Source organism: Lagopus leucura, unplaced genomic scaffold (assembly GCF_019238085.1).
Source record: "Lagopus leucura isolate 7727_CA_CO unplaced genomic scaffold, USGS_WTPT01 Super-Scaffold_73, whole genome shotgun sequence".
NCBI classification, from domain to species: domain Eukaryota; kingdom Metazoa; phylum Chordata; class Aves; order Galliformes; family Phasianidae; genus Lagopus; species Lagopus leucura.
In genome coordinates, this window is record NW_024962252.1 from 41,298,367 (window position 1) to 41,314,051 (window position 15,685).

The window sequence follows — 15,685 nt, forward strand, 5'->3', positions numbered from 1 at the left end:
ATCTGAAGAAAGAGCAATCAGGTATCAAGTCTGCAGAAAATTTCAGTTCATTGTTTTCAAATATATACCAAAGATCTTTAGAGAATCTTTTTTAAAGTTATTTAAGCACTTCACCTTTCTCTCTAACAAGACACTTTTGATATTAGGTATCTGTGCTTATCATAATATGTAAAATGATGCCGTTTTTAAGATGTCTGAAAGAACATGAACAGTATCTAACCTAACTTTCCTCTGTTCTCACTTTACAGTCTACATTAGTTATTCTATGTTGCAATGTAAGGTACACTTGAAACAAACTAATACTGGTCCAAACCAGGTCAAACTTAAAAATTAAAACATACATTTATAAGGAAAAAATGAATATAAGTCTTCTGCTCTTATACAGCTGAAGCAAATAAGTTGTCTAACCTTCTCCAAGGCCAGAATCTGCTGCCTTTGTCGCTCATCCAGACTCTGTGTTTTGCTTTGTAATAAGTTTCTTTCCTCTTCCAGTTGGGATAGTTTTTCTTTTAATCTAGACTTTTCTGATTCCAAATCTCTGATTGTAACTTCTTGTGTCATCTGGGTAGCTTGAAGCGTTCCAATGTGACCTAAAAACAAAACTCTTTAAAACCTCATGTAATTGGTCTTGTAAATGAAGTACACATTCATACCCTAATGACTTCTAGAAAAAACTTTAGTGGAAATTTTCATGTGGATCTCCACACTCACTGCAATGCTTACTTCCCCTCCATTTTACTCTTTTTTATTTTTATTGTTAAAAACATCCAACAATTGCAGAGTCTTTGGCGTTGGGGCTCCTTTAGTTTCAATTTCGCTGCTTCAAAGTTGCATATTGATTCCAAGAACACAGAAGTAGGCAGGACTAAGAAGATGCACAATCAATCCCAAAGAACTAACCTCACCTAAAACCACGCATTTTTACCCCATAATAAGCTACATAAAAGAAAACCAAACACTGAAGTCCAGTGGCAAACACGTGTTATCAAACTCTTAATTTTAATCAGCATGCAAGGAATAGCAACTAAAACTAAAAGCTAAGCAACTAAAAAGCAACTAAATATTTGCAGGTCAGAGGCTTGCTTTTGATGCCTTTTTGTTTTTTTGGAGGATCAGCATCCCATTTGAAAGCTATGACTAAGATTATCTTAACAGGAAACATATTCCTTTTAGCTATTTAAATCCAGAAGGACCTCATAGTTTTTCGGGTCCCATATGGCTTCTATATTGTCAAAATACAAAACCTATCCTTTTCCAAGCCCTTACATGCATAGTATGTATGTCCTAAGCATAAAGCTCTCCAGATGGCAAATACAATTAGTCCAATCTATGAAACTGCCTCATTATTTGAAGGAAAAAAAAAAATAAAGCCTTGATACAGGCCACATTTACACATACCATTCAAGGGCTAGGCCATATGTAGCCATCTGTAATAGTAACTTCAGAGTATTTGCAAATTAATGCTGTGAATTATTTTCTGTCTCCAAGACCAATTGATCCAGTCTGGCAACATCCCAGCCCTCAAAAGAAGGTGATCTTATCCCAACTGACACTTGGGAAGGACCTCCCCCCCCCCATTTTTGCTAACTTCTGGAAAATAATCAGATGTTTCTAAGATTGCTCTAGTCAAATAAGGCCAAAGATAAGCCAGGAGCTTATTTTTAGTCTACCTACAGCACAGTTAATGAAGTTCAAGTCCATGCCCAATCACATGCCCAAACCAAACAGTTTGCTACAGATACAATACTAACGAGGTAAAAATCCACACATGTACAATCAAGTGTTAAAACAATTTATATGTCATTTCATATGTTATTAAGCACAGAGAAGTCAAGAAAACAGCTATAAAGAAAATCCTAACAAATTTATTAACAAATAAACTACATATCTTCTGAAAGCCGAGGTAAAGCAAAGTACCACTGCCTCAGCGAAAGCACAAAGCAAATGAAAAGGATGGAGAAACAGGAATAATGTTTTTTTTGGTGATTACATGGAGAACACACAGATGCAATATAGAAGCATATTATACAAGTGTGATGAAATCATGACATGTAGTTAATGCAAGATGATTCAAGGCCTATAAGATATATACAGAGCACACAAAGTAAAACATTGTACTTGTATACAATTAATTACACATACAGAAAAAAAATCCTAAGTGCAAACTATGCAATATCAAAACAGTTAACAAAAGAACGCTTGTCAGAAACATGATTTAGTGGAGGGTTGTTAGGATAGTATGGTCAGGCTGCAGTTGGACTTGATGATCTTTAAGGTCTTTTCCAACCTGAGCAGTTCTATGATTCTACGAAGAGCATTAAACAGTCCTTAGGCATGCTAAACCTCCACAAGCTCCAAAGAAAAAAGAAATGCTAGAATCTGTAGATGAAGATCATTTTTTAGATCACATTACTAACATACATACTGGCTTTGAGAACAAGATCAGTGGCCTGCTGTTGTAAGCGCTCTCTGGCAGCTGCTAGCTCACTTTCCACTTCTTTATGTTTGCTTAGCAATGACATCTCTTCCTCCTTCACGTCATCTAGCTGTTTTTGAAGAACCTATAGGAAACATGGTATAACGTCTAACTATATAGAATAACACTGAAATGAGCATTAGGTGAAAATGTACAGAAAAGACCTGTCAGCAAACAAATTTTATTTCAACACAAACTGAAATCTAGTAACATTAACATCATATCCATGATGTGAGCTTCCAAAAATATCATAGAAGATATATGGCATGACAAGGAAGCGTAAAGCAAAGTGCAATAATATTCAGAAATGTATATGAAAAATAAACACAGTGCACAAATTTTCAGGATCCATTTGAGAAACCTGGTTTCTCATATCTCAGAGTTCTTCAAACTGAAGAATACATTAGATGCTTACAGCAGTTTTCAATCTCCTTAATTAAACAGATTGGAAATGGACTTTTGGAAGACCCTTTGAGAGACTGGAAAAAAAGACTATTCTGTATTCATCTTCTGATACAGGAATAAGGGAGTCTTCTTTTATCTGTAGCCATTACACAAGATAACAGCAAAATAGTTCAAAGGATTGGCTGGAATTAGATTATAGATGGGAAAAGTTGATGATATATCTCAGCTCAAACCAATGAGGTCCTGGATTCTTTCAGAATTGCTATAATTATCATATTTAAGATACTTGCAAACGTTACTAAAACTGCTCGAAGTGAGATATTTAAGCTCTTCCACAGAGATCTTTATAACTAGGCACAGTTACAAAAAGCGAGTGGTATTTCACAGATACTTTTCCTTTAAGGACAACATACATAGTCCTATCTCTCTGCTGACCAAAAGGCCTGTCTTTGTATGTCAGGGATGTCTTGTCTGGGATGTCTTGTCCTTCTTTATGGACAAGAAACATTAGCACTGAACAGCAACTTCAGAATCAAAATAACTCTGAACACATATTCAGCATTTCAGTTACTGTCTGTAAAAACATCACAGAAGGCTCTTTTTGTTATAAAGCCAGCAAAGCTAACATCCAGAAAGTTTTTGTTTTTTTTTCTTCTCAAAAAGCCACTCTTCTTAACACTCTGGATGCTTAGGCCAGATAGTCACCAAAGATCTCTATAACCACAACTGCACTGAATACAGAATATTCATCCTATTTATAGTCTGTGCTATTAAATTTCTGTAAAATATATTAGGCTGCTTCTTAACTTTTTCTCATCTTTTCTAGCAAGTGTTTCCATTTATCAGCATAACAACTTACACATTATCAGTCATCAGCATCTTCCTTCCCCCTCTGAACCTTTTGTTCTGGGAGGTATAGATGAATTTACATGGAGAACTAAGGAAAACATACTTGTGCAAGACTTTTTTTTTTCCTGTTCCCTAAGTAGCAATGGTTTTGAATACTTTGTTCAGTACACTGTACTTCGGGTAATATGACTGGAACAACCAACTTCTGTTCATGCATAGTGGAAAGCAAGTCATTTTGCTTGTACAAGGAGAACAAAACTTTCCCATGATTGGGATATCTAGAGTCTACTGGAATATAAACAAATATATATTAATTCAGACTGGGAAAACTAAATAATATAAATAAAATATCTAGAGTGGATGAAAAACAATTATGAATAGTAGAAAATTCAGTTTACATGTTTCAATCATCTCGGTGTAACAGTCTGGCAGCCTAAACTGGAAAACGAAAGAAATAAATAAACTCATTTTTGGAACAACATAGGATTGACCTCACCTGAACATTGTTTTCTGCTGTACTAAGAGCCACCTGAAGTTTTTGGCATTTTTCCCGAAGACTGGCAGCTTCATCCTGGACCATTTGCAATTCAGTTTTAAGTTTTCCCAGATTCTTCCGTAAAATACTTTCTTGATTTTGAAACTCTTTCCTTAGCTCCACCTCTTTTTCTTTGCAAGCATGCAGACTTTCAGCTGTAAAAAGCTGGGATCTTTTCAATGAATCAAGTTCGTGTTCATAGAAGGACTGTGCTTTGCTGAGTTTACCTTCATAGTCCTCAATGAGTTTTTTTCTTTCCAGTCTCAATTCCTCAACTTTATTATTCAAGTCTTCAAGTTCCAGCCTGTGCAGTTCCTCTAGCTTTTCTTGCCCTTTACTCAAGGTTGCATTCTGATTCTGTTGAGTCTTCAGAAGTTCTTGAATCTCAAGCCTATGTGCAGCTCTCAAGTCTTCCAGAGCTGAACGCTTGTCCTTTTCATATTGCACTTGCAACTGTATGAAACTTCGTAGCCTTTCCTCAAACTTCTTCCTGATCTCTTCTACTTCTCTTGACATGGTCACTACACGTTGGACATGCTGGGCTTCTGCACAGAGCTGCATGTCTTCCACTCTATCCTTATACGCTTCAAATTCAGTCAAGGCCTGATGTTTCATTTTTTTATGATCCTCCAGTGACTCCTCCAAAACCTGGATCTTTCTCTTAAGATCCATTTCTTCTGCAACTTTACTTTTATACTGCAAGATCTTCTCCCTTGTCTCTGCAAGAATTTGTTGAATTTCTTCTTCATGGGCATCCTTAAGGGCTTGGATAGCAGCTTCATGTTCATCATTTTTAGTGTTCAAAGCATATATTACCTACAAACATGAAACAATAATATACTCAGAAAAGACATTCTGGCTAACTGCTAAATAAAAAATAAAAATTAAAAGCACCCTAGGCATTCTGCTACTTTGACAACCTGGCATGTTTTCCTGATACAAGAGAGACACCAAATGTTCTTATGAATTTGACTGCATAAATTCTGTTTTAGTCATTACAATCTTACACATTTTGTGGAACAGGCTTTCTACAGTTTGCAACCTATAATTTTGCTGATTAAAAGTTTGCTTTTATATCCATGTTGTTGCTGTAAATTCCAGCGGTGAAAAAAGCACATTATACATATGAAAAACAAAACATAATATTTGAACAGAAGTTTTCTGCCAGAAAATACACACACAACAATACAAGACAACAATATATGCTCCAATTTATTTTCCTGCAGCACTAAAGTCCGAATCTTGAATTCCTGCTCTTCAACTGCTAACTATTCTTAACTATTCTGTTTTAGACACATCTAAAATGCCAACACTGATTGCTCTGCTGTACAGACCTGTAAGTTGCCCAGATACAAGTTGCTTTTAGACAGTTCATCTATTATACAACCTGTGTATCCAAATCTCCTAAGATCTGAGGTTTCTAACTACATAAGCTTGATAACCTTCCAGCTAGTCAGTTAGTTGAAAAGGGAGACAGCAGCTTGGGGAGTCAAGGGAGCTAAGTAGCTGAAGCTGGTTGAGAAGCCAGCAAAACTACTCAACACTGGGTGAAAGTTCTAGAGTAACTAGATATATCTCATGCGATGTATCAATTGCACAACACTGTAATTTAAAATAAAAAAGTCACCCTAATTCTCACAAACGTACAGAAGTGTGTGCATGTTTACAAATACCTCAGCGAAGAAATTATTCATACTGTAAAAAATACTATGAGATTGTCAGCTAACTATCTTAATACCTTTTATACAAAACAGCATAACTAATAAGAGTCTAACAAAATGCTGTGCGATTCAGTCCACAGAACTACAGTAGCATTAGTAACAAAACCAGTAATGACCTTTTTATGCCAAGAATCAAGCACTGAACTATTTAGCTCTACCACGTGGAGTACAACTGAGGAAATCTTTTTCTGCATTAGCAGAAAAAAAGAAAAGCAGAAAAAGTCTTGCATCAACATGGAATACAAACAACACTATTTGCAACTGTGGCTGAAAGACATTTGACTATTTAGCTAAGAAACATTTTCAGCTCCAAACCAGATATTATATCCTTACATGGCCAGCTTCACTTGGGTCATTTGCTCCAGCCAGCAACTTAGTCATGACAGAATGAATATTTTTCCCCAATTAAAAATACTTCACCTTAATACTAGTATGAGGTGCCAAATAAATTCTGCAGCACAGAGAATATCAAAACAAATGAGTGATTTATTCTTTTGAAGTTAACATGAAAATAGGAACTGATACCTTTTAGAAAAACAACAAACTAACATGTCCTGCACAAACAAATTTTATATCTCTGGTAAACCTTCATTCAGACTCAACAAATGGACTCCTGAGAGAGCACTTCATTTAGCCTCATCCAGGTGACATGCCTTATTCTCAGTATACACTTTGGCACAGCTGCCAGTGCATGTTGATGCTTCAGCCACCAGTTTGAAACGCCCCAAGACTGCACCTCTCTTTAATAAGCTGCAACAAAACTACAATGACAACAATAAATTGTTCATGAACGTTCTTATTAATGATTTGGAACACACAAACCAACAAGCCTGACCTACTCTATCAGCAGGTAAATGAGAATTGAGCTGTTCAACACAGAAAATACTACGAAACAATAACAAGACTTTTCGAAGGACAAGTCATTACCTACAGATAAAAGGGGGATACAAATAGAAAAGTTGAAGTTTACAAAATAGTAGCATTAAAACAACACCTTCCAGGAATTACCGTACTGCTACAAAAAATTAATTCATATGATCTACTGCAGTCCAGAATGAACACTTTCTCCATAACAATAAGCAAAGCATTCATTTTCCTCCTTTTCTTCCTCTCTGTTGACTGGTATGAATGGTTGAATGGTAAGTAAGTAAGTATTTAAGTTTGGCTTTACTAGATAAATATCTGCTCCTTAACACATTAAAAATATAGTAGCTTTGAAGTATTTTCCTGTAGGATTTTAAAAAAATAATTGTTCAGAAAAGTTCTCCACAATTGCAAGTACATTCAAATAAATGCATTACTAACAGATATATGAAGTAGACAGCTGATAGCAACATTTTATTCCTTCTCATGCATTATTACTAGCAATATATTGAACTCCACAAGATAAACTCTGAAGCTTTTTCCATATAACAACTGAAGTTACATTTTTAATGACATATTTTTCTTTAATTGTAATCAAGAGACAATCCTCCACAAAGCATTCAACAGGGAAACCCAAGTTACTGCTAAGTGTAACACACACACTACTCCCTCCTTTTAAAAAAATCATAATATGTATGTCCCTCCCCACCAAAACCTATGCATGTCCATATCATCTCAATTTTTACTTTTCTTAAATAAAATTCTTTTAACTACAAAGAGTTTTTGTTCCCTAGGGAAAATACAGTAAATATAGATGCTTTGTCAGTTCAGTTCTTTGTGTCGCTGGCAACGTAACAAGACTCCTTAAACCCAGAATTCAGGCCAGGATTGCTTGGACACCACTGAAATAATGGAAGAAAGAGCATTTGTTCTTTAGCCATCTGGTCTACTGCAAGTCTTCATAAATGCTGGGCCAGCACATTAAGTACACAATACGACAAACAGGGAAGCAAACATATAGAGTCTGCAGCTGTAGCATCTCCCTCCAACAGCATCTCTCCAAAAAATCTAGTCAAACTACACCACTCTGACTGTGCCTAAATCCAAACAGAGCAAGAACACGGCATTCCTCTCCAGCCTTCAAAATATACCCATGTACTGGGCTCTACCAAGAGGCCACTCCTGCAGCCTTGTAATATAAACCTAATATACATACCAACAGAGCTAAGTGCATTTCATATGTGTTTTCTTTTTCTGATAGAAATTTAAGTATTTGCACTTGTTAATTTGCCCACTGGATTTTCAACAAGTTCCTAATACACCTCTTATATTTTAGGCAGTCTTCGATCACAGCATAAGGATAAAAAACACACTAGGACACTATGAAAAGATTCCAACAAATTAAATGCAGTGTAATTAAAATGAAACTTTGGTGACAGTAGCATATAATAACAAAAGAAAACATCCTTGAAGATAAACACTCCAAAAAGAAGCAGAAAGGAATAATGGAGTGGTTACCTAAGTATTAAATAATCACAAATTCCTTTGCACTTACTAAGAACTTAACTTACTTTCTACTCCAGTAACAAACAAAACACATCAGAAAACACAAGGACCGACACAAGCTAAAGAAACCCGAGTTTAAGGCAATGCAAAGAATTACATATTCTTTCAATCCTTTCTCAACATAAAAAAAAAAGCAATACAAGCTGCCTTACTTAAGATGCACTGGAAAGAAAATTCACATCTGTTAATACTACATTGTATTCCACATAGACATAAAACAAGCTGAACTCTCTAATCGATACCCCACCCCCACAATCTATACAAGACTTTGACAAGTGAAATATAAATAATAAATACAACTCCTTCTCTTTTCCAGAATAGAGAAAATTAAGCCAAAAATAAGCTACACAGTCTACTGTACTACATAGTTTTTGTTTGAAAGAAATACAGTTTTCTTTAGAAAAGAAGCATAAGGAAGATATACATTACATGAAGGTGTAACTACCAGGAAATCTGCTTCAACATCAGCTACTTTCTCCTGGGACTCTCAGCAGGTAACCCACCATTTAAGGAAGGCAAACACAGGAATACAAGACCAGTTATGCATGCACCCCCAATTTGTTATGCAAAAAATTAGATACATGAATTAGAGAGTCAAACTAATCAGATGACTTTAAGCATGCTTATTTTTACAGCTAAGAACACATAGGAGTTGATCAAAAAGGACGGACTGTGACAGAAGGACAGAATTGCAAAAGTTATCTTACACAATCCTCTAATGAACAAGATTAATTTAGGTGTTCATTCTACACACAGGTAAGAATCAACTATTTCTTTAGAGTAGTTAAACATATATTTGTCACTACAACCCAATGTCCTTGGGTTGGGCAAGGCACAGAATAATTGCCAACATCATCCAATTAAAGCTCCTTTTCGGTTCTGGAATATTAACCTCTAACAATCAAGTTATGTCAGGCACAACCAACACAAATCATAATTAGCTCGAGGCAATTTGCTAAGATAGTTAAATCTTGAGAAACATACTGCAGCACCAACAACAGCAAAAAAGATTTAGTGACAGATGTACAAATTCTGCAATCTGCCTCCCAGTGAGAAAGAAACACATTTAACTTCTAATCATCTAACTAGAATATGGTTGACACATCTGCTGTATGATTAGTCCTCACTGCAAGAAAAACAAGCCAAAGGACTACTCCAAGTTATGCTTTAGTCACTGAGCTGCATTTTCTTACATTTTTTTTCTTTAATATTTGCATAATTTAACAGAATTTTCAGGTACAGAAAGCCTCAGAGAAATTTAAGCCAATATGTCTGTACTACATTTGTTTGTGGGTATTTGGAATCTGAAGCAAGGCATAGACAAGTTCTCTGAGCTGAGCAACTGACTAAACATGATAACGTTAGTTTGCTGTTGGCAAAACAAAAACACATAGCAGAATATTAAGTGCAAAGCTTCCAAAAAACAAAAAAGGTAAACACCTTTTTTGATTAATCATAAAAATAACTGTTTTTAAAGCATTATATAATATCTCAAGATGCAATTTTCTCATTTCTTTTGAGAGCTATGAAGAATTTCGAATCTAACAGACTTTATATAACTTTCAGAAACAGCAAATTTTCTTTTAATAAATTTGACAAGACGCCTTTGTTTTTGACCTTCTAAGTTCTTATAAGGTAGGAACGTAATTCTTTCAGAAGACTTAGATGATAAGTCCTGAAATAAATCATCAAGTTTTTTGTAGAATATTTTCTAAAATAGCTTCAGGAACTCAAACTTGAATGCATCATCTAGAATTTTGATAGTCTGAATAAAATACTGCTTTTCACTTCAATATTTTCTAACATAACTTAATTTACTAATCAACAGAATACATGGGATAATATCAGTGCTATTTCTCAGTTTCACTTTTCCATCTTTCCATCATTCTTTTGCAGAAGCCAACGCCAAACAAGGTACCTACATTGAGGTAAATAATTCACTGTACTTATTTTCACAGCATTCAGTGTAATGAATGTAGTAGCTCACAACATAGACTACGTAGAAGCCTTGGACAACTGTAGTTTTATAAGATGAGTCTCTATGGAGATAAAAGGGTAATCTAGTGATTTGCATAACAGCAGATAGAAATGATTTGCCCCTGACGTCACTGGCAGTAAAGTTAAAACAACGAGACTGCCCTGCGCTCAGCACCACGGACAGCAGCAGTCAGCGGCCCTTTGCAGAGCCCCGCGTTCAGTACCGCGGACAGCAGCTGAGCCTGTAAGAATTCCTTTTCCATGCCCGAGAACAGCAGAGGCTGAAGAATTATTAGCAAATCCAGAGCCCAACACAGAATGTTAGTCAAAACTCCAATAACGAGGCATGCTCACCAAAATTTGATGTGGGTACATCTCTGACCAGCATTTCACTTTTTTTTATATTGTCCAGTAAGAGGACATGTTATTACCGCCTCCAAGTTTGCCAAGCTAAGTTTTCTGAAAGTGGAAAATTAACTTTCTCACATGGCTAGTGAACGTAGGCCCATTAGAAATGCACACGCACACAAACACACGTGCATGTGTGCATATGGGTACTTACGTATAAAATAATTGACATTAAAGGAAAAGATTTATTTTATTAAGCATCTATAAAGAATAATCTGAAGTTTGGACTGTAGCGGCTGCGACTTGATAATCTAGAAGAAATTGTAAACAATACAAACCAATGAAAATTACTTTTGTTTTAGGCTCTGTGCTTATGCATAATATGGAAGAATACAGAAAATAGCAAGGCCTGCCCGAACATGAATACAGTACAGTGTTACACTAGATATTCAGAGGTGAAGCAGAACATACCCAATACATCAAATTATGAATGATCTACACCATTCTGTACAGATACACACAACAAATATGAAGCAGAGCATGAAACTAAATGCAAGACAAGAACCCAAGGAATAGAGATAATGGACACAGTGGTTGTTTCCAGATCAGCTCTAAGACTTCTTTCATCTATTCGTTATTACTAGAACAATTTATCACCATCTTCATTTCTCAAATTTTAAAATGACAAAGACAGTCATTAGAAATTACTGCAGTACATTTCAGTACAAGCTATCCAAACATACTTGCTTTCATTCTGGAAAATATTAGATCTGAGAAGGCAGTCTCAGACATACCCTTTGCTAAAAGTTACAGCTTTCATTCGTATCATGAGCAAAATCATCATTCAATTAATAATCTCTGGATTACAGCACACCTGTTTTCTAAACACATTATAGTTCAGATTTCTGGAAATCTGACCTAGTTAAAAGGAAACTGGCTGAAATAATTTCTTTCATCTTAATAAAAAGTAAAATAAAAAACGTTTATTTATTTATTTATTTATAGCCATCACCTCATACTTTTTATATTAGCTAAAAGTTTGTGTCCCATTTAGCAAGGACATCTTGAACAAAAAGGACTTCATGAACTTTTTACCAGTGGCTGTTTGCAAAGGTTGCCATTTGGAACCGAACCAAGTGACAGCCTAGGGAAAAGGCTGTTATGTACAAGCTTCTACACACAGTTTAAAAAGCCAATGTAAAGAAAGAAAGAAACAAAACCAGATAAAGCATTAAATAGGGTAACATGGTTAATTGCTTCAGACTACCTTTCTTTCTTCTGATTATTTCCTGAACGTAGTGCCTTTGGTTACTGGTATGACACTGATGATGTCATACAAGACTACACAAGTCTTGCTTACCACTGCCAGCCTTGTACAAGCCAAGAAACATACACATCTGATTTCATAGCACTACGTAGAGGTTTACTGATAAATAAGTCTACAAAAATAAATAAATAAACAAATAAAATCTAGCAATTAAGGTAATAAACCTCCCCTTGCCTCCTCGTTATCAACTCCAAGAGAGTGAAGTTTTCCATGTTGGTTCTTCACAAGAGACTTAGAGATTACCAAGTTTCCCCTCCCCATTGAAAAGAAAAAAGAAAAAAAAAGGGAGGAGGGGAGGAGGGGAGGAGGGGAGGGGGGGAGGGGGGGAGGGGGGGAGGAGGCAGAAAAAACAAGTAAGTACGATGCTAAAGTTAACAACTTCTGCTTTTAAGTCTGAAGAAGAATTCTTACACAGTTCCATCTTTGTCCTTAAACCATCATAGCTACAGAAAAGTTTCTCCTCTGTGAATAACCTTTGCTAAGACCACAACTACGGTAGACAGTAAGGATGTAGTCAGAAAACAATGTGAAGAGTTAGAAATGGGAGGTGGAGAAAGTGTATTACCAGGATTTAAAAAGAAAAATCTTAAGATATCTGCTTCAGAAATATCACCTTTGTTCCAATTAAAACAACATAACTTCTCTTCCTACATTACTAGCTGGAAACATACACAAAAATTTTGAAATTCAAATCTGTAGTCAAATCACACCCTTTTTGAAATGTCAGTCTTTTTCATGCAATGCTGGAGCTATAAGCAAACACTGGCCTACTGCCAGCATTAACAAACATTGGAGAGATGACATAAGGTTGCTTAAAAAAAATGAAAAATGAATTTTTTGAAAACTGTTGTTGGCATCAGCTACCATATGATGACAGTTAATGTCAAAACATTTTTAGAGGCTCTTTTAGATTCTCATTACTTTTCTATTTTTAAGGGCTTTTCTCTTAAATTCCCATATAACCCTATCTATAATGAAGCTTATGTGAGAGATTTAGCTACTTTGTTTATTGAGGTTGAATAATTTCAAATAAAAACTGACAAAGTTTCTCTAGAAATACAACATTTTAAGTATTCTCATTAATAAGCTAAATCCTATAGCTACTGCCATAGCACTGCGCTCTGCGTTAGCTGAGGGAGAGAGATCTCTAACCTTTCAGGCCAAAAAGTTCGCACACTAAGGACAAACGTGAATTAAAGACTACCAAATTTGTCATTTATTCTTTGAAACAGATATACGAGGGCTGCTCTGAAAGTAATGCCTCCTATTTTGTTACACTGGCCCACAGTGTCAGAGGTGGATGTTGATGGTATGGCAGCAGAGGTTGAACCTTCCAACCAATATTCCATTACATTGCTGTGTGACAGATGGGCAATCTGACAAAAGTGTCTTATAATGGAAGCGAGTATAAAGGAAGTCTGTGTCACTGAATTCTTACATGTTTAAACAACTGCACCCACTGACATTTGTCAGTGCTTGTTGTACATTTATGGAAGCACAACAGTGGAGGTAGTGGGTGGTGCATCAGCAGTGACAACAGTGACATGAAAGACAAGCCATGTTCTGAATGATCACACACAGCTATCATACCACAAATTGAAGAGTGCCTCAATCAGTGGATTACAGTCAGAGAAAAAACAGCGTAGGGAGCCAAATAACTGCTGTGATGCATTGAAAACTGTGATATTCCAATTGTGCCTACCATAAAGTTTGTGACAAGTAGGTCCCACAGATTCTCACACACATACAGCAAGAATGCCCATATGCATGTTTTTCAGGACCTACTGAAAAAGTACAAGGCTGAAGGTGACTGTTTCCTGGATCACACCATTACCAGTGATGAGATTGGTGACACCATTATGAATTCAATTCAAAACAGCAGTTCATGGTATGATATATGAATTCCTAATTGAAGAATAAGTTGAAGACGCAGACCCCTGTGGGAAGAGAGATATGCAATGTCTTTTGAGATCGGAACAATCCTTTCAGATTTCCTGGAAACGAGACAAATGATGAATCCTGATCGCTACATCACCACAGAGACTAAGCTGAAGGCTTGAACTTCCACAGTAAGGCCAGAGGAGAAGACAGACTTTCTCTTGGAACATGATAGGGCCAAGCCAGTTTGAAGACTGTAAAACTCCACCAATTTGACTGTACTGTCTTCCTATGCCCACTATATAGTCTCCTGACTTCCATCTGGGCCAATGAAGGATGGAGTGCATAGGCAGTATTTTCCCAACAGTTGTGCTATCATAGCAGCTGTGAAAGAGTGGGTCATCACTGCTGGTGCAGATTTCTGCAAGCACAGCACACAGACTCTTTTTCATTGCTGGTCAAAATGCATAGCTAATGGTGATGTCTGTGTTGAAAAAACGTGTTTTGTAGCTGAGAATTTGCTCTGTCAAATAGTGTTGCTGTGTTCTTTGCATCTGTTACAGCTTCCATGGAAACAAATAGAAGACATTTGGAGTAACCTATATACTCCCACATGACCAAGAAAAATGCTAAGTATTAAAATATATTTGCTAAGAATATCTCTTTAAAATAGGATGACAGAGAGGAAAACAAAGATGAAAACTATTTTGTAAATTTATACAAGAAGCGGATGGCAGAACTAGTCTGAAGAGTCCCAGAATATATTTTGTTTACTATTTTATCTTTTTTGGAGTCATCCCAAAATTTAACTATTCTGCTCTAGGCATGTAGCAAGGGAAAACACCAATTTTGCTGATTTCTTTTTCTTGTTATGAACTTGACCAGCCTAATAGGAACTATCACTGTAGCACACCTGTATGGCACTTACAGACTCTTCCTTCAATTCATCTAAAATTTCTGCAACTAGGATCTAGGAAATTTCCACAACCAACTCAACATTCAAGATTCTCACCACATAATGCCAGAGTGGATCACCTAAAGTACTTCATTAATGTCCATAATTTATGTTGACATCACAAAGCTTGCAGAACAGATTTTGTACACAAATTTAAGACGTGAATTTCTCAATTACAAGCGCTTAAGCTAAAAACTACAGCATAAGAGCTGTGGGGAGGAAAAAAAAAAAAAGAAAAAAAAAAGAAGCACCAAAACAAGCCAGCAAGACCATTGAATTTGTACTCTCCAACTAATGGTGAAAATGAAACCTACTCTCCCATACTGACAGGATCAAAGCAGCAACTTAATTTTTTGTTTCCTATTCCAGTTGTCTTATGCAAAGTAATTAAAAATACATACGCATATTTTCATCTGCAGCAAGCATAATTCAACATCGCATTAGTACTTGAGCACGTAGTAGTACAAACACATTTGCAATCTCATAATCACAGCTTATTTCTTTGTGGCTTTAATCTTTGGTGTCAGATGCTACTTTATCCCCGTACTGGTACACAGATCTTTCAAAATGTCTAAAATAAGGAGCTTATCCTGAAGAAGAAGTCCTAAAATTGCTTCAGTTACAATTTCCACAGTTTTTAAACATGACATGAGCATCATGTTATTTTTTTAAAGCTGAATTTCTAGCTACTGACTTGTTTTACCTTCTCCTGTGAGTTAAACATATTAAAGTTACATCAAGCTATATTTTTTTCAAGAGTAAAAATGCAGTTAAGCATTTCAGA

General features: G+C 35.9%; 1 protein-coding gene across 1 annotated transcript in view; it reads right to left on the bottom strand.

Annotated features, from left to right (window-relative positions):
* The window catches only part of FAM184A (family with sequence similarity 184 member A), a 59,243-nt gene that overhangs the window by 40,567 nt on the left and 2,991 nt on the right, over positions 1 to 15,685 (bottom strand). The window contains exons 2-4 of the mRNA XM_042887166.1: positions 4,227 to 5,081; positions 2,426 to 2,561; positions 409 to 590 (exon numbers count right to left, since the gene is read on the bottom strand). Of these exons, the coding sequence (XP_042743100.1) occupies positions 409 to 590; positions 2,426 to 2,561; positions 4,227 to 5,081 (1,173 nt within the window). The remainder of the gene's footprint in view (positions 1 to 408; positions 591 to 2,425; positions 2,562 to 4,226; positions 5,082 to 15,685) is intronic.